The 16,260-nt window shown below is 36.0% G+C and overlaps 1 protein-coding gene across 1 annotated transcript in view; it reads left to right on the plus strand.

Annotated features, from left to right (window-relative positions):
* The window catches only part of POLN (DNA polymerase nu), an 88,495-nt gene that overhangs the window by 3,882 nt on the left and 68,353 nt on the right, over window positions 1-16,260 (plus strand). Inside the window, exons 3-14 of the mRNA XM_036382401.1 lie at window positions 2,163-2,648; window positions 3,004-3,191; window positions 4,964-5,076; window positions 6,973-7,130; window positions 9,687-9,755; window positions 11,093-11,153; window positions 11,363-11,427; window positions 12,205-12,288; window positions 12,687-12,776; window positions 14,773-14,829; window positions 15,646-15,699; window positions 15,921-15,986. Coding sequence (XP_036238294.1) covers window positions 2,163-2,648; window positions 3,004-3,191; window positions 4,964-5,076; window positions 6,973-7,130; window positions 9,687-9,755; window positions 11,093-11,153; window positions 11,363-11,427; window positions 12,205-12,288; window positions 12,687-12,776; window positions 14,773-14,829; window positions 15,646-15,699; window positions 15,921-15,986 — 1,491 coding nt within the window. The remainder of the gene's footprint in view (window positions 1-2,162; window positions 2,649-3,003; window positions 3,192-4,963; window positions 5,077-6,972; window positions 7,131-9,686; window positions 9,756-11,092; window positions 11,154-11,362; window positions 11,428-12,204; window positions 12,289-12,686; window positions 12,777-14,772; window positions 14,830-15,645; window positions 15,700-15,920; window positions 15,987-16,260) is intronic.

Consider the following 16,260-nt stretch of genomic DNA (forward strand, 5'->3'; position numbering starts at 1 on the left):
GAGAATACACTTGAGAGAATTAGTTGTCTTTCTATGGCTCTTAAACATTTGGCCCTTCTGTGATAGGATTTTTCACCTTCTGGTAACTTTATAGTGCCCACCTTTTGATTAGCATTGCAAAAATCCAATAATTTGTCTTCATTTGGAACAGCTACTATTCATTTTGGTAGTAGCAGAAGCTGAATTAGCTTCCTTTTCCTGTTTACTTAGAGTGTTAGAATTACCTTGTAATTGTACTTTTGCTAGAGTACAATTAGAGTAGATCTTGTGAAGTATGATCTAAAGCAGTCTTAAGCCTTTTTCACCACTTGACTCTATAGTTCTAAGGTTTGGGAATATGGGACCTGGTTTGAGGGATATTGTGAAACCCTAAAAAAGCCCCAAACTTACTGGCTTTGTCATTCTGGCTTGCTCAATCAATTCAGATGGGATGGAGGTGGACAGTAGCCTTTGATCAGTGACAAATGTCATCTTGGGGACTGGAGGCAGCCCTGTACTGGAGGACTTTGTGCTTCTTTGAAGGGAGGAGGTCTCAGTTTTTGCAGTGGTAATGACAGCAGATGAACTGAATGAGGCTGGGCTAGAAGAGACCAAAATACAGTAATTATGAGAGATTGCAGTTACTTTCCAGTGGAGTTGATGAATATTAAGCTTATGCATGATGCTCCAACAGAAAATTAGGAGACAACTGCTTTGTGGAACAGTTAGAGAACTCATGAGAAAAATTTGTTTTTATTTGATTCTGTGTGAGATCAGGTCCAAAAGCTTCCCTGCTGACAAGTGCTCTTACAGAGACTATAATCTTTTGGAGGCATTGGAAGATAGGTAAGACAGTAATGATTAATTTTCAACAAGAAAACTATATAAAATTGAAGAAGCTTTTAAAAGAAATTATATGGAATTGCCCTCCAAATCCAGAACATTTGTAGGTAGTATAGGGGTTTATTCAAAGTTGAATATTGATGATTTGAAATGAATACTAAATTGTGTCTGGAAAAAGTAGTATGGCTAAGAGGCAGTATGAAGGAGACTACAGAAAATGGCATCATGCAAAATGTGAGCTAAGCAGAATTTGTATTATTCTATACTTGCCTGAATTGACTAAGTTCAATGAAATATACAATGGCATAGTTCAAAATAACTTTGAGGAAAAGCTTGCAAATGCATCACTAATACATGATTTTTTCAAATGCCTCTGGAGCAGAAATCTTGCCAGCTCCTCTAAGGCCTATTTGTGATTGAGGCATAAAAAGGATCGAGGGAAGATGCAAATCTGTACATCTGCAAATAGTTAAACACATTTACCTTGGGGAATCTTGGAAGGGTCACTGATTGCCATTCCAGAGAAATAAAATCAAGGCAGAGGATCTATTTCAGCTGAGGAGTTTGTAGAAGAAACTAGCAAAATAAATAGTAAGAAAGCACTAGGCCAGTAGCATTGCAAGGAAATTTCTGAAGGAAATAAGGATGGAGGAGTAGAATTCCAGCACTACCATGCAGCATCTTGCTGAATGCTGTTTAGTAGCATGCTGCTTTAGAGGGATCCAGGGACTGTCTGGAGTAGGAAAAACTGTTCTGGGTATAGTGGATTAAACAGAATAGAATGCAATATTTATTCATACAGTTCATAATACTGCAGTGCAACTTTCTTATGTCTTTTTTATGTCTTGCAATCCTGTACGTTGCTTGAAAGGATTCAGCTGATTCACATACTTGAGATTCTAAAGCAGTCATTAAAGTCCCGTGCCAAAAGTTCTGTAACAAATGAAACTGTCCTGAAAAGTGCTCTGAATGCTGAAGCTAAAGATGAAGGGTCTCTTCCCTCTTCAGACAATAATAACCTTGTCACTATGGAAGACAGGCTAACTGGACTAGATACCTCTTACAGTTGTTAATTTGCCATTTTTAGTGTTGGACTAATAGTAGGTTAAAAAAGAAGTGGTTGTGGATGCAAATGGTGTATGTCAACAAAATCTCTACTGATACATATTTGAATTTTGGTTTATGTAATGTGGTTCCCCTAAACTGGCTCTGTTTTGTTAATATCAACAGTTCATAGAATTTTGCTTTCTTGAAAGCTTATCTAAAGTAACTGAGTGCAATTTTTAGTTTCTCCTTGTAAGTCAAATAGTTGGTTTGCTAAAAATTTCTGATTTTCCCAGGAGGATTATGATTCCAGAATTGCCACATTAAAAACAACTGTCAGCACTGAAAAAGGAATTGCTGGTCAGATGGTCAGGACAGTGCATATGGATGAAATACTTGGCTGTCAAGATACCCAAATATTGAGCTGTTACCAGGATTCAGGCTTCCCAAAATGGGAATATCAAGAAAGGAGTCTTTCAGTAGAAGAAAAAACCCTGAAGGATGGGAAAAACAAAATAGTTATTCCTCTTAAAAGAAAGCAAAATGTATCTACATCTTGTTCAGAGAAAACAAGAAAATTGCATGTAAATACCTCCATGTTACATGAAAGAAGATACAGCTGTACTCCTGGACAAATAAAGTCTTCTGGAAAGTATCCTTGTGATATCAGCAGTTTAGGATGTGAAGAAAAAAGCAAACTCCTTACCACTATAGAACAGGCAGCAGCTTTTATCACTACTATGATATTTCAAGATGGTTCTTCCCAGCTCAGCTCAGAGCAGGTTAGTGAAGGATGGGTTTTGTTTAGAGTCACTGCTGTAGAACCATTTGAATGTGCATGTGAGTGATAATCACAAACCCATGCTCATTGGCAACACTTTTGTGTATGACATACCAAAAATTATATTTTACATTACATTTTACTTTCAACTACCAAGTAAAACTTAGAGAAAATGAAACTACTAGGATTTTTGTTTCAAGGCTGAAACACTTGCCTGCTCCTCTACTGTGTCAATGGTGTATGCAGTAACTGTAGTGTACATAATAGATTTCCTATTGTAAAATACTTGGGAATTTTTCTTTATAGGATTGCACAAAATCTGTCAGAGGAAACACTATTGTAATTATGCTTAACAGGCCTCTACCTCATCAGTCAAAGGAGTTGTTGTGCTGGTGAAGAATCAGACTGATCAGCCTTGTCCTCCAGGTCACACTTCAACTGGCTGTTCTTGGAATGCTGCAAATGAAAATGATAAATTAATTTATTTAAAAACTGAACAGTCATCTCTCTGGGAACGAGAACCAGCTCACAAGAAATTTTCTTGGTGAGAGCATGAAGGAAAAAATACTCTTGTTTTACTTATGCTTTCAGCAGTAATGATGTTGGTTACCTAGCACAGGCCTGATCTTTCTGTGTCAGGCTCGTTGAATTTCATTTTGGCTGTGTTAGTTCTGTATCAAGTCTGGGCTAATGGAAACCAAATAACAATTCCTTTGGGCTCAGCATATCACTGACTGCAGCCTTTTCAGAACTAGGTTAGGATCCTGGGAGGAACTGTTTACATTCACCTGCAAATCCTTTATGAACTGTTAAAGCTGGACAGCACCAAAGAATATGTTTTGTCCAGGTTTATCTTGTATTTTATCTTCCATTTCCTGAACTGCATTTCTTAACTACTACATTTTTGATGGACATTATTGTGATAAACACCCTTTCTGAGCTTTGTTAATACTTTAAATCTTTTTAGCACATTTTTTTAATGGTTTTTGACATTCCAGATGAAGTTTTACTAATATTCAGTAATAATACAATATAATTTTGGAAGTAAAGGCTTTGTGTATCTGCTTAATACTTATACTAAATTTTAATAAAAAGCTGGACCATGTTTTAAACTTCCAGTTATTATAACCAAAGTCCATTTTTATTCCTATTAACTTGAAAATCATAACCCAAAAAGGCAAAAATGAGAACTGAATCTGATTCCTAGGTGTAATACTCTAGCATGTTAAAACTCCATCAGAATATTTTATGACTTTCAGTGATTGCTGTCTTATTGTAAACTGCCAAATTTGGATTATTAAATTACAAAACATTAATTTCAAGATGCAGGACTTGGTTCTTAGTTCTAGTTCTACTTGAAATTGTGGCATGAAACAAGGCATGGCTTTGCTTCTCCAGCTGTAATATTGGGGTTACATGACAAGTACTTTAATAACATGTTGTCAGCTTGAATATAGGTTGTTGGGAACTGAGAATAACATATCAGTAAAGCATGTACATGTGAACAGTAAAAATTTGATAAGCTGATTAAGAGTATTAGTATTTAGATGAACCTATGGGTAATTATTTATTGTAAGAATAGTGCAATTGTTTAAAAATGGATCTATAATGCATACAGCAATACCTTGTGAGCTGTGTGATTTCTAATATGTCCAAACCCTGGAGCTGTGGTCTCATACCATTAAAAATGCTTTATAAAAACTACTAGTATTCTATATTGCCCAAAATATAACTTACTAAAAAAATTACACACATAGTTGGTAAATCTATATACTAATATATATGTAGTTGGTAATATCTATTTAAAAGATCATGAATGAGGGCATTATAGACATTTTCAAGAGGTATGGAAATACTTTACAAAGATGAAACATTTTGAATTTAAACAGCATATTAACACAGGGCAGTTTTGGCAATTTAAATAGTTTAGTAACTTTAAAATCAGTGACATAGCATTTTATAATGCTATGTCAGTTTATCCTCTGTGATCTTATTTGGGTATATTGGAGCACTACAGGGATGCCAGTTGGTGTTTTGGATTAAGGTTGCACCTCAAGAGTTGAACAAGGATTTGTTTTCTTTATGTACATGTGATAAAGCATATCTGCTAGGATGTTTTAATTTCTTATAGAGCATAGCTTTGAGGGTTACTGAATTGAGAATTTAATATTCACATGCAGTATTCTGTTCTTACAGGAATAAGGAAATGTCTTGGGTTAACTGTTTAGTATTAGGAGCTAATTAAAAAAACAAAGTAAATAGATTGACTAAATCTAGGAGCAGTATAGTGTGTGTTAATGAACTACTTCTGTGCAGGGAAGTGTTGTTCCAAATGCTGCAGTGCAAAGTTCCAATAATTTGCTTCAATGCAAAAGATTTCCTGAGGACTCTACTTCAAATTTATGGTAATGAAATCAGCTGGAAACAAGGCAAGTATTGAATCTATGATCTCATCCTGTCATCTCTGTGCTATTGGTGTTTCTGTTAAAATCACTGAGTGTAGAAATAACTAAATTTACTAAGTAATATATTACTTACTAAATTAAGTTATATATTGAAAAACAGAGTTTAGTATGATACAAAAGAACACCTTTCTTGGAGGAGGTTGTGACCTTGGCATGTCAAGCTCATGGATTCTTCTCAGAGTAGGAATTAAATCATTGACTTAAGGATAGCTTCCAGTGGAAACAAAAGCTCTCAACACAGTCCTGACTATAGCTGAAAAGGTCAAAGTACTTCATGTTTCATATTTCCTAGGAAAAAACTTCTGCTAAAAGGAAGGGCTAAAATAAATCCCAGAGATGCTCATAGTTGTCAGAATTAGGAATCACTTAAATGGGCCCATGTTCTTTTGATAGAAACAAGTAAGACTCTTTTCTGTGGATTTAAAAGCAATTGCTAACAACAAGCATAAGATGTCAATATAATGTCTTTTTTGTTTTGGTTTTTTTGGGGATTTTTTTGTTTATTTTTGGTTCCATATATCAAATTGTTGAGATGTTAGGGCATGGGTTGGGCTCAATGATCTTTAAGGTCTCTTCTAACCTAGTCATTCTGTGAATTCTGTGAAATTACTGCTGAGTGAGTTACAAAAGTACATGTGACCTTTCAGGAAGGGCTGTCTCTATGGAGAATCATCAGCTTGTGTTCAGCATCTGAAAAGTTTCATTAAATCACAGTGAGGGTCTGTACAAAATCCAGCACTGGGAATGGCAAAGGTGGAAAGGAAATGCTGTAATGGGACTGGCAATAGTGACAGTTAATAACTTGTACACACAGGAAGTATTTGATAGTACCTGATCCATGGGATTTGAATCTGAAGTTTCTAGTAACCAAACCAATTTTTGTTTAGGCTTTTAAACTTGAAACTTCATGCTTCCTCACACATTATTTCTGCTATGAAAAAAACAAGCACACAAAGCTCCAACAAAACAAACAAAACCCCTAAAATTCTCTTTAGAGTAGTCCTGTAGCTGTAACTGCATTATGGACATGACAATTTGCTTCCAGGTAACTGAGTCTACAAGGTTGTGTAGCATGGAGTTCTCTATAAATGTCCCTGTAGGTCATGGTTTGAATTTAGTTAGGAGTTACTGAAGAGGATACTTAGGTTTATTTTTGAACATATCACAAAGCAGTCTAGTTATTAGTTTCTCCTGTTCTTTGTAGAAGTGCAGGACACATGTTGAGATTGTAGTTCAAAGGAAAGTGAAACAGCACTGGGCTTGACCCATCCTATCCATCTGTGTGAGCATGGGGGTGCAGTGTAAGCACATATGATGCTAAAGGACAAAAGGTTCTGAGTTTTGGCAACAGGGCGTTGTGCACCCATGTGTGAATTCATATATACATTAACAGTCTGGGTCTGATTGCTAGGAAGTAAGTCTCTCCCTGATCCCCAACAGCAATTTTGTGGATATCAGTCAAGTTAACAACAATAAGAAAACTACCAGAGGAAGACTCGTAAAAAAACCTTCAGCTTGAAGTTTTTCAGTTCTAAGAAATGAAAGTTTTTACAGTAAATCTAAGGAGCCAAAAGTTTACTTATATTTGAAAACTTGAAAAAAATCAACAAACCAAAAAAATCCACCCCAACCTCACAAAACAACACTCTCCAAAAATGTGCAATACTACACTTCCTCCTGTGTAGTCATGTTATTGACTATGTGTTACAGCTGTGAATTCAATATTTGATATTTTTGTAGAGTAAATACATAGAGTAAATATTTTTGTAGAGTGTATGTGCAGGAAAGATGGGCAAAACTTTAGAGCTATTTTTCAGTATGGGAGGTATTTTAAATATTTTGAATAACTTGTTTTTGTAGTTGCCAATAGTGTCGTGTTAGATCCAAGGATTGCAGCATGGCTGATAAACCCCAGTGACACAGTTCCTTCCTTTGAGTGTTTAATACAGAAGTATTTTGAAAAGCCTTTTTCAAAGGGAGCAGAGAATACAGATACAGGCACTTTGAGAAATGTATCTGTAAGTAGTTTGTTTTCAATTGTTTGGGTTAAAAAGGGATGGGAATGATAATAGAATTACTTTTTCTTAGAAGATATTGCAAAAGAAGATGGATAATGGACAGATTTTATAATGGAAGATTTTATAATGGAAAGAATATTCTATTAATGTGACGTTGGAAATTGAAAGAAGGGGGAGAAGGGGAGGTTTTACTACATCTACCAAGATGGGAGCTCATTCTCCAGGAACAGCTGTAAAATTTTCCTTTAAAAGTGTAAAGTTCAGTATCAACATGAATTAGTATAGAGTTTTATATTTTTTCTCTTTACCTTCCTGTGAAATGATTTCCAAATCTCCAAAATATCTAATGCTGTGTTTGTTCTCCAGTTCCTGTGCACTTGTAGCCTGTATTTAGTTGATTGTTATTAACAATTTTGCTAAATTTCACAGCTGGTACACACCACATCATAGGCTGAGAAACAGCAGGGAGTCAAATGTGAACCTTCAAGCATTTGTATGAAAAAAATCTGTGAATTTTAATTCTGAATGTGAGAGAATGCATGATGAAGTTTTTTTCCTTGCACTATGGAAAGATCTTCCTGTATTGTATCAAATGTCCTCTGTATTTCTACTGAAATGTATTTCCTGAATGTTATAAAATATTTGTATCTGTTTTGGGCTATGGGGATCTACTGTGGACACATTAGCTTTCAGAGGTTGTTTGAAGGATAAGATGATGTAGAAGAACCTAAATAATGTGATTTTTTTCTGCCATTCACTTTTCAGTGGCCTTGCTCATTCAGACCAAGTATTGTACAATGATTGTAAGACTTGTAGGACACAAATCTGCAGATGCCAAGTGGGCTTGGAGCATAGGCAGGGGTTGGTTGTACTGGCACTTACCCATCAGTGTAGACATTTCTGAGAAAAGCAGAGGCAGCTTACTTGAAAGCATTGGCTGTAAACTGCACTTGTTCAGAAGCTACTTCATGAATTAAGTTATTAGTGTAGGAATAGACAAGCAAATAGACAGAAGTTACCTATGGTTCTTTTATGTGTGATGGCCTTGCTGTGAGTCAGCATCCTTAATCTTGTCTCTTCCCTTAGCTTGACTCAGACTTTTGTTCTTCAGATGTCCCATCTGTTGTTGATTATTTTTCAACTTTGTTATCCTGATTTCCAGCTCTGAGTTAAATATTGAAATTTTATTTCCTTCCTGTCCTACTTCAGGTCTAGCTTGTTTCCTTGCCACAGCCATCTCCAGTGACTTGTTCTCTCAATTCCCAGTTAATGTCTCCTTGTGACATCCTGTGACTATTCCCCCCCGCCATTCCTTATTCCTTAATTTGTCACCTGCACTCTCTCACTTCCTTTTTGGCTTCTCTCTCTTTGCTCAGTGAGTTCCAGTTCTTCCTGTGTCTCCTGGTTCTTTGCCAGGTTTATCTCTTCAATCTTCTTGCTCTGTTTTTACTGGTAGATTCCCAACAGTTGTCTATACTGCCAGAGGGATCTGTGGTAAGTGATAAATCATCTTGTGCCTCACTGCTTCAGTGGAGCTCCCTGTCTTGTGCTAGTCTTGTCCACCCACCACAGTACTTGGAATGACTGCTGGTTTGTTCTGTAGCCCACAGCTCACCCACACACCTCTAGCACAAGGATGTGCTGCTTGCTGCTTGTCTGTGTATTTGGTGCTGTGCCAAAGTGCTCATGGTCCACACTCCCTGAAACATTTGCTGGAACAGGTGCTAAACATTCTGCTGGTCTTGTCATCGCTGCATTTACTGCTGAGGAATTTTGGTGTCAGTTGAAGCCTGTCACTGGCCTCTCTTCCACCTCCAGGGAGGGATCAAGCAAGCTGTCTGTATTTCACAGACAGCTCGTTTGTTCCAGAACAAGTTGGTATGGACAAGGTTTCCTGGAGACAAAATGGTGACTTTTCACTGCAGTATGTACTAGACTGTTTTAGAGCAAGGATCATCACCAGTGGATCTGCATATCTCAGTTTTGAAGAGAGCCCCTGCATCTTACCTTCCAGGCCTGTTGTTTCTCAGTCTTTATTAAGTTTATTTTTAATGGTCATGTTACTGCAGCTAACAATCTCAGTATTTGTATGCATTTCAAATGGTATTCTAGCCAATTGAAGGAGGTGACCTGGTGTTGTGTGGAACACCTCTGGAACAGAAAGGAAGGAAATGAACAGTTCTGGCACAAGAGTGGCAGTACTTATATGAGAAAAAGAATGAAAGGAATTTTTCCTCATTTTAAAAGTAGTAAGGGAACTCTGGCTTCAGTGTCAAAGGCAGTTTATTAATATTATATTTCTCTGTACTTGATGCAAAATGTAAATACAGGAACAGGCAAAATCTGGAATGTTCTTAATTAAAAAAAAGTGCTGTGTTCATAATCTAGTGCTGTGATTTGGGTTTGACAGAGATCTAACAATGTTTCTGAAATGTTAACAGAAGGTAGAAAAGTGTGTTTTCACAATTTATACCTTTTGAAAAGATATATTGCTAAAAATATTTAGAGTATTGTTAGCAATAAAGTTATTGATTTGTTTTTATTTATTTATATCAGTATCAAGACTTAGGTGTGAACTTGGAGAAACTCTATAATGTAATGATGGACCTTGCTCATGGCTTAAAGGTAAGAAAAAAAGAATGTGCTCAGGAATAACTATGTAAGTATTGAATTAAAGAGAGTTGATGATGTATTTCTCATTCAAATTAGAATAATAGAATGCTTCAGTCCTTAGTGGTTTACATTGGCAGTCAACATTTAAAATAAATTGCCCATCAAATTTGCCATTTTTCCTAGAAGAAGATGGTGTCCAGGTTAATCTTTAGGAGAAACTTTTCCTCTGCTACATTTAACTAAATGAAGATTCTGAGAGCAGGAAAGGTTCAGAATATTGAGTTTTCTTTTAGTATTTGATATCTATATATTACTGTCTAAAAAGTGTTAAAAGAGGCAGAACGTTTAGCTATTTTTTTCTATGTATTCCTTGCTTATGAAAACTCTCAGCATATCTTTTGTTCTAGGTTGTGTTAACCAAGCACTGGTCACATGCTGGGTGGGACAGGCTGCCCAGAGAGGTGGTTGATGGCCCATCCTGTCAGTGTTTGAGAGGCAATTGCACAGTGCCCTTATCATGTACTTTAAATTTTAGTCAGCCCTAAATTGACCAGGCAATGTGACTAGATAGTCATTGTAGGTCCCTTCCAAGTGAACTATTTTATTCTATTTTACCCCTTATTGCAGTCCAGAATGCTTCTCAAGAAATCTGTTGGGGTGTGTGAAAAGTAGGTTTCCAGGTATAGAATCCAGGGATAGAATTTAGGGATACACCCAGGTTCTGGTAGAAGAGGCATCACAGTTTCCCTGGGATTGTTTTTGGGGTTGCTGGTAGCAGGTGTAGGGCTTAGACCATGGAGCCATGTTAATGTGGATATCAGCAGTGTGGTGAGCAGTCCATGAAGGGAGGCAGCAGGGAAACACCAAAGGCCCAGGAACACTGAAGCTGAGCCCACAAGAGTTTTTAGACAAGTCAGGTTGCTTCAGTGATTAGAAAAACATCAGACTTTCTGTTCTCTGTAAGTAGTTTGGGGACATGACCCTTTCAACTCTTATTTTCTCCCTAATGAAAACAGAATTATGAATTATGAATGGTTGCCTAATCGTTCAAGTGAAGAAAGGAAAAAGGGTAACTGTGTGTCCTATTATAATGAAGCTTGCTTTAAGAATAAACTGTTTAGAAAAAAAATGTATATATATTTCTTTACTAGCATTCTTATACAAAATAGTTACTATTGCAAAATTCCTATTCCCCACAAAGAGAAGTGACAGCATTTAGAAACTATAATTTACACTAAGTAGTATTTCATGCCACTGACACGTGTTGTCATGTAAAAAGGGAATACACAGAAAGTGAAATACTGCTCACTGGGAAATACTGAAAAATGTATTTATAACTTACTTTACAGGCTCAAGGTTTGTGGAACTTATTTTGCACATTAGAGCTTCCACTTATCAAAATTCTGGCAGGTATGAAAAGTTCAGTTAAAATATGAATCTTCACTATTTTCACACAGCTGCTGACTATGCTCAAGTAGAATGTAATTCCTCTGAATATGAAATGTTATCTTAGCCTCATAACAGCTGTGTGAGATTGAGTTTCCATTTTATAGACCAAGAAAAATATAAGATTGAAATTGTGAATTATAAATGTTCTTAACCTAAAATTGTATTTACAGTGATGGAAACACACAAAATATATGTGAACAAACAAGAACTGAAAAAAACATCAGAGATTCTAGGGGTAAATTTTGTATTAATTTTTTTTTCTTGAAAATTATATAGCATCATCTTTGTGCTTTTACTGAGAATAACTAATTAAAAAGAGAAGGAACTTTTGTCACTTTTTATGTAACAGTGTGATGTTTTTAGTATATCATTATAAAGGATTATATTTACATTTTAGGATACTTCCCTATTTATTTGCACAAGTAAAAGACACATTTGAGTCATCAGCCTTACCCCAGAACTGAAATTGCATTGCAAAATGCGCAGGTCCTTTTGGGTTATGTGTTGTAGAGTAAAAATGACAGTGACTCTTTCTGAACCTACGGTTTTCAGTACCCATCTTCCTGAGAAGTGATAGACTCCTCTTCCTCTTTTGATGAACAATACACTCTTTAAATGAGTGTTCTTTGATAAAAATAGCTGCAAGAGATCCTATTTTGTAACATAAAATTTGACTAGATAATCATACTGGTCACAGATTACTAATTTATCAGAATAATTTGTATAGCTGTGTTTCTCACAGATCTCTATAGGCTTCAGTAACCTGAATTCTTTAACCACAAATGTTGGTACTTCTTACTACAATAAATCCCCTTCCCTGATCACAAAGCAATATAAATTAAGTAGTGTATAAGCAATCTACTCAACCAAATGTTGATAGCCAGCAATGATTACACAATATCAAGTACTCCATTTTTAAATAAAGGTCCAATATTCTCATTAACCTTGGAAGCAGCAGATATTGAAGAAAATAATAGTGCAAGCAGAATAATTTTGATGTTGTAATTTATAGCTGCGGCTCAAAGAGCTTGAACAGGAAGCTCATGAGGCTGCTGGAGAACGATTCCTTCTGACCAGCAGCTGTCAGCTCCGAGAGGTATCATTTGTTCTGCTATTTCTACTTAAGGTGTATGTTCTAGAGATTTATTGATACAGGAGAACTGTAAAGCATATATATCCTTACCACTTCTGACTTATTCTATATTAATTATTTTCTGGTTTTAATGAAGGACATATCAGTTTTTTGATAAATATGGCAATGTTGAATAATCCGTATTTGAATGTATGTACATAAATTATGCTTTTTTTTTAGTAATGTCAGTGCTTCAATAGCTCAAAAAGAAAGATTTTCAATTCTGTGTTAGTTCTCTTTCCTACAGTACGCTCTATTTACCTTGTAACCTGTTTTCTGTTTAAGTTCAAGCACCCAATAATTTTCCTTTCTATTTCAACACTTGAAACACTGAAAGATTTATTGTCTTTTTCTTACCTTAGGTACTATTTGATAAGTTAAAGCTGCATACGCTGTGTGAGAAACTTCACAGAACTGAAATACAACAGCTCGTATCCACCTCAGAAGTTGTGGTGAGACAGGGGAGGGTTTTAAAATCAGCTGTATGATTTAGCAAAACTTTTAAGTTATATTCCTGTGAAATCATGATTTTTCTAGATTTTTTCTAATGTTTGTGCTTTATTTTTGTATTGTACTATTTGTGCTACAGTTATTGTGCCAGAAAAGAGACTTGCACTTCATGGTGGGGAAAAACAAACCAGCTACTGAAGGTCTCACCTGAGCCTCCTTTTCTCCAGGCTAAACATCCCCAGCTCCTTCAGTTGTTCCTTATCAGACTTGTGCTCCAGACCCTTTTCCAGCTCAGCTGTGCTTCTCTGGACTCGCTCCAGCACCTCAATGTCCTTTTTGAAATGAAGGGTCCAAAACAGAGCACAATACTCACTGCTGAGTACAGAGTGACAGTGGTCTGGTCCTGCTGGCCACAGCACTGCTGATCCAGGCCAGCTGCCATTGGCCTTCTTGGCCACCTGGGCACACCTGGCTCATGTTCAGCCACTCTCACCCAGCACCCCCAGGTCCTTTTCCACGGGGCCCTTTCCAGGCCCTCTGCCCCACCTGTGGCACTGCAGGGGTTGCTGTGACCCAGGGGCAGGACCCAGCACTTGGCCTTGTTGAACCTCAGAGCCCTGGGCCCACTGATCCAGCCTGTCCAGATCCCTCTGCTGAGCCTTCCTGCCCTCCAGCAGATCAACTCTTCCACCCAGTTTGGTGTCATCTGCAAACTGACTGAGGGTGCTTTGATCCTGTTGTCAGATCATTAAAAAATCATTTTGTGAAGATAATAATAGCAATGGAGAGTTTTCTCAGAAGAGAAAAGGCCGCTGTTCAGCTGCACCTGTTTCTGATTTGGTGCCATGATTGAATTGCTCTAGTTATATAGGAATTACAGTAAAGTGCACAACTCATTGCTGAACGTGAACATCTTTGGGGAAGGTGGAAGGGTAATATTTATTTCTTAAGAGGGAAATTCCACTTTCAGTCAAGTGTCTGAACTACCAAATATGATCTCCAGTAACCTCAACAGTATAACCATAAAACCCACACAGTACTCAAGGAGAAGGAGGTTTCATAGATCAGACATGTAATCTTGGAGGGTGACAGAGAGCCTTGGGAAGTGGGAGGCATCAGCAAAATAGAATTCATGTCACCTTTTTGTGGGAACATAGGATTTGTAGCTATAATCAAAGCAACGCTTTTATGTAGTCCAGTATTCTCTTTCCAAAACTGCTGAGACTTGGTTATTTAGAGAAAGGTAGGATGAAACTGCAGGAGATAAATAGTAGACAATAAATCTGAAGATATTAGTTTCTCCCTCATAGCAAGAAAAAACCTTATATTTTAAATATAATTTTTAGTACAGTTACATCTGTTTTTCATCCTGGGCAATTGTAGTTCCAGAAGTTTTTTTGTTGTACTTATAAATATCCAATCTCAATTTAATAATAATTTAATTCTTTTTCTCAACAGAATTTTTGGCCATTTCCAATCAAAGTAATCAGAAATATCCTTTATTTTATTGGTTTTTAATTTGACAGTTTGAATTTCTCTTGAAGTTTTCCTGGAACTTTTATTAAGGCATGAACAGGAGAAATTCTCCTCTTGGATTGTGTGTATATAAATATGTACATGTGTATATATGTATTATTTTGTCTACTTCCATCATGTTCTTTCTTGCATTGGTGCTGTATAGCACAAAAAACAAACAAAGGGCCATAAATAATACACACACATTTCAAAGTTGCTGTGGAAAAGTTTTTATGTCTATGTGTCTTTTTGTGTCTGGGACAGGAGTGAAAATGAAATGAGAAGGAATAACCTCCATCCTTCCTAATGAAAGCCTCCTTGGCCTGGGCTGGGATTGCTTGAAGGACATCATCCTTCAGCCAGTATTTTGTCCATTCAGCTTGTCAATAAAATTTCTTCCTCCAAAATGGATTCTGTTAAAGTTTGTTTAATAATATAACTTCAAGAAAAATATGTCAGTAATTTTCATTCTTGACTTTGCAGCTAAATAAATTGCAAGATCTTCATCCCTTGCCTAAGATAATTTTAGAATACCGCCAGGTGAGCTGATATTTTTTTCACAGAAGGTAGTTGCATTGAAGCAAAATTTGGCAAGACAGATACCAAATTCATAGTTAAATAAATATGTTGGCTCTAGTGAAACTTCATTCAAATACTAATTTGAAGTCAGTATTCTTAAGAATTTTAAATTTTAATGGTTATAGTTGCTTGCTCCATTAGATTATAGCTAGCAAACAACTTGTACAACGTTGCAAAGACAATTGGAAAATTTCACTGTTAAATTTGTGTAGTGCTATAAAGCATACTTAGGGCAAAATGTCTATTGTTTGAGTTCTGAAGAAATGCTTTGCATAAAGTGAGAGACATAACTGTTTATGGGGAATTTTGGGATGACAAGCCTCCTGAAAATCCTAAATAAACTAGTTTGTCTGCTCCCACACTTAATCATTAGGTTGTCAGTGAATGAGCTTCCAAGAACTAAAAAAACAAAAAAAAAGTTTAAAAGTTTGTGGGTTTGTGTTTGGTTTTGATTTTTTTTTTAATTTGTTTGTGGTTTTTTGTGTGTGTGGTTTTCATGTAATTTGTTGACCTGGGGACATAAGATATAAAATAATAAATTCCAATAATTCATTTAATAGTATCTGCAAAGCTCTGTCTTTAGATTACAACCAAGCACTTACCTAACTTACAGGAGTAGGTTAAGCTGTCAGTGAGTATAAATCCATTATTTACTTGGATAAAGCTGTCTTTAAAAAAAAGGCTACAAGCAGAATGCATTTGGAAATTAGGAGCTTTAATTTGAAAAATCCCTTATTTTTGTAAGTAAACATTTATCTTAAATTTTATGTATTTTAGGTTCATAAGATGAAATCAACTTATGTGGATGGACTACGAACGTGCATGAAAAAGGTAGAAATATATAAAATAACTTGTAAAATCCTAAAAAGATGTGAAATTATTGCAGTTTACCGTTTAAGAACTTTTATACATGGAAAACTTAACAGTATTTCTTTTGTATTTTCTTGTTTTGATTGCAGTGAATTTTTATTACTGATACTTATATTAAATAAGATATAGTTCTATGTCTTCATTCTTTATTTTTTTCTGTTTTTCACTTTACTTGATTACAGGGATTCATTTCCTCTACTTGGAATCAAACAGGAACTGTGACTGGCAGACTTTCAGCCAAACATCCTGTAAGTGAGGTTATTGGAAGATTTGCATTTTAATTGAAATGAGAAATAAATATTACTTGTACAAAATATGTAGTATCTTTAATACAGGAAATGTTTGTTTTCATGTAAATCTAGCAGTTGCTGTATTGTATCTAAATGGTGGACAGAAAAAGGTTATTAAAAGGGGATTTTACTGTGGGACATCTGTTCTTAGGCATATTTTGTGGTGTCTGTGATTAGAATTAACATTGTTACCTGTAGTAGAGGAGTACAAGAGCCATGCATGTACCTTGGA

The sequence above is a fragment of the Molothrus ater genome, chromosome 4, assembly GCF_012460135.2.
Source record: "Molothrus ater isolate BHLD 08-10-18 breed brown headed cowbird chromosome 4, BPBGC_Mater_1.1, whole genome shotgun sequence".
In the NCBI taxonomy this organism is placed as follows: Eukaryota; Metazoa; Chordata; class Aves; order Passeriformes; family Icteridae; genus Molothrus; species Molothrus ater.